This window comes from Dipodomys spectabilis, unplaced genomic scaffold, assembly GCF_019054845.1.
Source record: "Dipodomys spectabilis isolate Male_0828 unplaced genomic scaffold, ASM1905484v1 ptg000006l, whole genome shotgun sequence".
In the NCBI taxonomy this organism is placed as follows: Eukaryota; Metazoa; Chordata; class Mammalia; order Rodentia; family Heteromyidae; genus Dipodomys; species Dipodomys spectabilis.
Window position 1 is genome coordinate 7,716,080 of NW_024870683.1, and position 5,582 is coordinate 7,721,661.

Sequence of the window (5,582 nt, forward strand, 5' to 3'; positions counted from 1 at the left end):
CCCTAAATGCCAGAAATAATCTTTTGTCAGTTGGAATTTCTCTGTTTCCATAGGGGTCATAGCTGAGTTCTGAGGGTCTTACATAATGTCAAGATGTCAGCAGAACATTCTCTCTGGTCATGTCCATACTCCACCCATCCCCTGAGATTTCCATCATCCTATCTGGCTCCCAGTCAGTGACCAGACAGATTAGGTGGATGCTGGAAGGTTTCTTGTTCCTGTCAGCATAACTCCTCAGTCCTGAAGTTCTGAACACCTTGGCTTTCCAAACATTCTACAAAGTCATTTCTACACTGGAGTCCAGCTCTAGGTTTTACTTAACAAACAAGGCATGAACCGCTCCATCATTTAAATTCTGTAGACATATCCAGGGTCTTGTCTCATGATACCCTTCTTTTAGGAGCCATCTGTGCCAGTGCTCACACTACATTCCCTCCTCCTCTTTGTCCCCCCCTCCCATTTGTTCATCTGGAGATGGGGAAACCTTACTGTTGTGTTTTTTTTTTTCTTTCTCAAATCTTATCTATGCCTTAAGTTTTTTCTATTTTCTTCAGGGTTTAGGCTTAAGCTTGAAACCCAGGATTGCTTCCTGCATTCATGTCTCTTCCTTGGGATACTGAGTAGAGAATAACAGGGCCAACTGAGTGACAAGAAGTGAGGATGGGGACGGTGGCTCAGTGGTAGAGCGCTTGCCTTGCATGCATGAGGCCCTGGGTTCGATTCCTCAGCACCACATAAGCAAAAAGAAAAAAAGCCGGAAGTGGCGCTGTGGCTCAAGTGGCAGAGCTCTAGCCTTGAGCTGAAGAGCTGAGGGACAGCGCCCAGGCCCATAGTTCAGGTCCCACGACCAGACCCCCCCCCAAAAAAAAAAGTGAGGATGGGTGGGATAAGGGTTATTTCCCCTGTAAGAAATGTTATTCCTGGGGTGGGAAGGTGGCTCAGTGGTAGAGTGCTTGCCTTACATGCATGAAGCCCTGGGTTTGATTCTTCAGCACCACATAAGCGAAAAGAAAGCTGGAAGTGGCGCTGTGGCTCAAGTGGTAGAGCGCTCGCCTTGAGCTGAAGAGCTGAGGGACAGAGTTCAGGCCCCATGACCAAACCTCCCCCCACAAAAAAGAGAAAGAAATATTATTCCTTCACAGAGCTAGAACAGATTACTAAGACTCTTGAACCATATAGTTGGGGTTCAGTCTAAATCAGTAGAGAGAGTCCAAAGAGGCAAAGAGCTGGGTTGTTATCTCCCAGCTAGGAAGGGTTGGCAGGGGCTTCTGGAAAAGGGACCTTGAATGAAGATGAAACAAATTGCTGTAATGACAAGATTTGGGAAAGTGTTCTCTGTGGTCACGTGTGCCCATCTTTCATCCCTTTCCTGAGATTCCCATCATCCCTCAGGTCCCTCATTCAATAAAATACTTAAAACACACACCAGAGAGCTAGCTTGGTATGTGATATGTATTCAGTATGTGCTAGACAAAGGTCATGGAGTTATTGGACATGAGAGCTAGAGATGCAGAGGCACAAAAGACTGGTATTTACCCAGGCAATTGTGAACAAAAGCACTGGGCCTGGGCCTCTGGTGAGTGGGTGTGGTATAGGTCAGATAGTCAATGATGTGGCATCTGGTTCTTACCTGATGGGAAATGAAGAGCTACTGGACAATTTAAACAGAATAAAATGAACAGGTTTGGTTTTTTTGATAGTTGGTACAGGGTATGAGTTTTGAGAGGAATTGGAAGAATGAGCATGGAGTGACAAAGCTGTCATACTATTTGAGATAATGAAAATAATTTGAAATAATGAAGGCTTCTTGACATAGCCCCACTGGAGGAGAAGAGACTCCTGAGTGACTAATTGGATGTGTGGAGTGAAGTATGGAGAGAAAGTCTAGGATGTCCACCATGTTTCTGACTTGGGGTGATGGTACCATTCCTTGAGTTCCTGATACCACCAGAAGTTGGGATAATGGAGTTCTGTTTGGGATATTTTAAGGTGCATGTGGCGTTCCTGGGGGAAAGGGCTGGGCATAATGGCTGAAGTAGCCCTTGAACCCCTGTGTATCTCCTCACTTGTCTCACTGTGAAGATCCCCAAATCCAAACTATCCCTGCCTGCCCTGGATACAGGGCTGTGGCTGCTGCAGGTCCTGCTGCTGCCTTGCATGTCCCTTCTGTATGCACAGCCTCCCCGAGATCTCTGTCCACCCACAAATGCCTGAAGCAGGGCTCAACTCTCAGATGATGACACTATGAAAGCTTCCAAGGCACAGTTTGGTTCTGCAGTCCAGCTATCAGGAAGTCTCTGTGGGAGCTGAAAAGGTGAGTCAGAGTCGGAGACCCTGAAGGAACATTCCTGTGAAATGTCATGGATGCCTCTGGACAGGATAGGTACCAAGTAAAAGTTCATGCAAAGTGCCATAGGATGTAAAGAGGTTGATGCAAAAATGCATCAGGGAGGAATGCATGGAAGAGCTGATAATCTTCAGTGTTATCTGAGAACAGCATAATCAGACATGGGTGCAGACAGTACAGATGGTGCAGTGTGTGGCCAGCCCAAATGAACAGCTTAGCGGAGAGCCAGATTGAAAAAGCAGGCGTACTCAGACTCTGGAGGACCTAGCCAAGAATTTGGACTAATTGCTGTGCTAATATGCCAGGAAAGGTCCTTGATCAGAAGACTAGTGAATCAGTTGGGATTTGACCAAAGAGGGAGAAACACTCTGAGGGATATAGGGAATTTACTATAGAGATTAGACTTACACAGTCAGGAGCAGTTAGGGAAGTCTATATAGAGCTGGTACTTCTGCATTTGGCTTTGGTTCTGAAGGTGGTACAGGCCTGCAGGGCTGGCAGCAGGAAGGAAAGGTGGGTGAGTGAGGGAGAATAAGAGCTCAGGAAAATAGACTGGAACCCGTGTACAGCTCCTGCTGTCTTCAAGCTCAGTGACCCAGATGTCCTGCAAGAAAAGTTGACACCTTTTGGCCTGGAGCTGAATGTGGCCCAAACTGAGAACTGAGCCTGATCAGGTAGAAGCAGGATGGATTGCACTGATAAGCACCCAGTACATTAAAGATAGGAAGGCTTTTGCTGTTCACCTTTTTCTTCCAGCCTTATGTGCCTGTCTAAAAAGAGGCCTGTGCAGGAAGGAAATTTGGGAAAGCACACTTCCAGACTAGTTTGGTTAACATAGTACAAAGCTACCACAAGGGAACTAACCAGAGCTTTCTGGGGATGATGAACCAGCCCTGTGCAGCTCATGGAGCACGGACAGCTAGAGCACAGGCTCTTGGGTTAACTGTGAGTGATATGAAGTCATTAGGTATTAAGAAATCCCTCAGTCCTTTTTCCTTCCAGGCACATATAGCTGGGTGTATACTCCCTCTTCATGTTACAAGTGGCCTCATGCCTTGTGTTGGCAGTGAAATGTATGTGGAAGTAGCAGATGCCACTTTTTTTGGTCTGTTTTGGGGCTGGTACTCAGGGCCTGGGTGCTGTCCCTGAGCCCTTTGCCCAAGGCTAGTGCTTTACCACTTTGAACCATAGATCCATTTTTGGTTTTCTGGTGGTTAAATGGCAATAAAAGTTTCACAGACTTTTTTTTTTGCCTGGGCTGGCTTTGAACAATGATCCTCAGATCTCAGCCTCCTGAGTAGCTAGGATTATAGGTGTGTGCCACCAGTACCCCAGGCATCACTTTGGAGTAGAAGCTACGAGTCCACACAGGCTCTGCTAACTTCTGTTTCCTTTTGGCATAGTGACCAGCAGTGGATGGTGCCTGCTCTGTCATTGTAAGTCCCAGAGGGGAGAAGACAGTGATGCAGAGCAGACCCCAGGCCACGCATGGATCTGAAGCATGAGCGAGAAACCAACCTTAATGGTTTTAAGCTATTGAAAATTTGAGATCATTTCCATCACATAACTTAGCCGTTACTGACTGATAGAGCTGGATTGCAACAGTAAAAGTGGGGCATTCTCCTGGTGAGATCTCTTCTGCAAAAGCAGCTTTCACCTCTGAGTTCCTCAGACTGTGGATGATGGGGTTCAGTGAGGGTGTCACAACCCATAGAACAATGTGATGAGCTTATCCACATCCGGGTCTTTGGCCTTGGGTTTGAGGTTCATGAAGGAGATGGTCCCATAGAAAACTACCACCACTGTGAGGTGAGCAGAGCAGGTGGAGAAGGCTTTGTGGTGGCCTGCAGCAGACGGTACGCTGAGGATGGCAGCCAAGATGAAAATGTAGGAGAGGCAGATGAGCAGGAGTGGAGTCAGTGTCAGGACAGCTGTGGCCACCATTATTGTCAGGGCATTGAGGGGGATGTCCCCACAGGCCAGTTTCAGCACTGCCAAGATCTCACAGAAGAAGTGGTTGATGACATTATGGCCACAAAAGGGGAGGCGCCACACAAGGATGGACTGCAGCAGAGAGTTGGCAAAACCTGTCCCCCAGCTCAGTGCTGCCATCCGCATACACATCCTCCCACTCATGAGCTGGAGGTACCTGAGTGGCTGGCAGATAGCCACAAAACGGTCATATGCTATAGCAGCCAGGAGAAGACACTCTGTAGCACCCAGTGCCAAGGTCAAGTACATCTGCAGGGCGCGGCTGGGGAAGGAGATAGTCTTTTGGGCTGCCAAGAAGTTGATTAGCATGAGAGGCATGAAGGAGGAGGTGCCACTGATGTCTATGAGGGAGAGGTTGCTGAGAAAGAAGTACATGGGGTTGTGCAGGCGGGAATCCAGCACAATCAGCCCCACCAGAAGGGAGTTGCCCAGCAGAGTAAGGCAGTAGATGGTCAGACAAAGCACAAATAGGGCCATTTCTAGATGACGGTACTTATGGAGCCCCAGCAGGATGTATTCCGCCACAGCAGTATCGTTTTTCCTGTTCATGTCACTGTCTCTCCTTTTTCATCTGGAATATACAGCTTTTTGAAAACTCTCTTTATCTGGTGGGAGAGCCAAGCAAGCTGAATGTGTGAGCTGTCTCAGCTTAAGCTCCCTCTCTGGAATTTAGTTTCACCATCTGTTTGACAAGAGAGGTGGACTTCAGCTCTGCTATTCTACTAATAGAACTTAAGGGAGCATGTGGCACATTCTGGTCCCCTAGGTTCCTTGCTGTGTTCCCCAAGGGACACTCACAGGATTCACTCACAGGATTCACTCACAGGATTCACATTTTTTGTTTGTTTTGGAGACAGGGTCTTGCAGTATAACCCAGATTATCTTTGAACTCAAGATCTTCCTAGCTCCATCTCCCAATTGCTGGGTGCATAGGTGAGCACTACCATACCTGGCTTTTTAAATGTCCTTGGCTGTTCAAAGGAAGCATCTTCTCTTGGCTATTACTTCATTTGGCTGAATTGTAGCCAAATCTGAATTTCAGATCCATTCATAGCACTTACTCTGAACTAGGTATCTCAGGTGCTAGGGCTATAACCCTAGCAAGAAAAATAAGTAGAAAATAAAAGATTTCATACCTGTCATGATTGCTGGCTCCCACCCTTGACTGAGGTGAGATGAGTTCTGGGAGGCAAATGTGTGATGGGTGATTTTGCCTAGTATTCCTCTGAGCCATGAAGAAGGA

At 47.2% G+C, this 5,582-nt stretch overlaps 1 protein-coding gene across 1 annotated transcript; it reads right to left on the reverse strand.

Moving 5' to 3' along the window:
- Window positions 1-4,048: 4,048 nt before the first annotated feature.
- On the reverse strand, window positions 4,049-4,888 carry LOC122123933 (olfactory receptor 13C7-like). The gene has a single exon (XM_042698485.1). It carries the CDS (start codon window positions 4,886-4,888, stop codon window positions 4,049-4,051), a length of 840 nt encoding a protein of 279 aa, XP_042554419.1.
- Window positions 4,889-5,582: the final 694 nt, after the last annotated feature.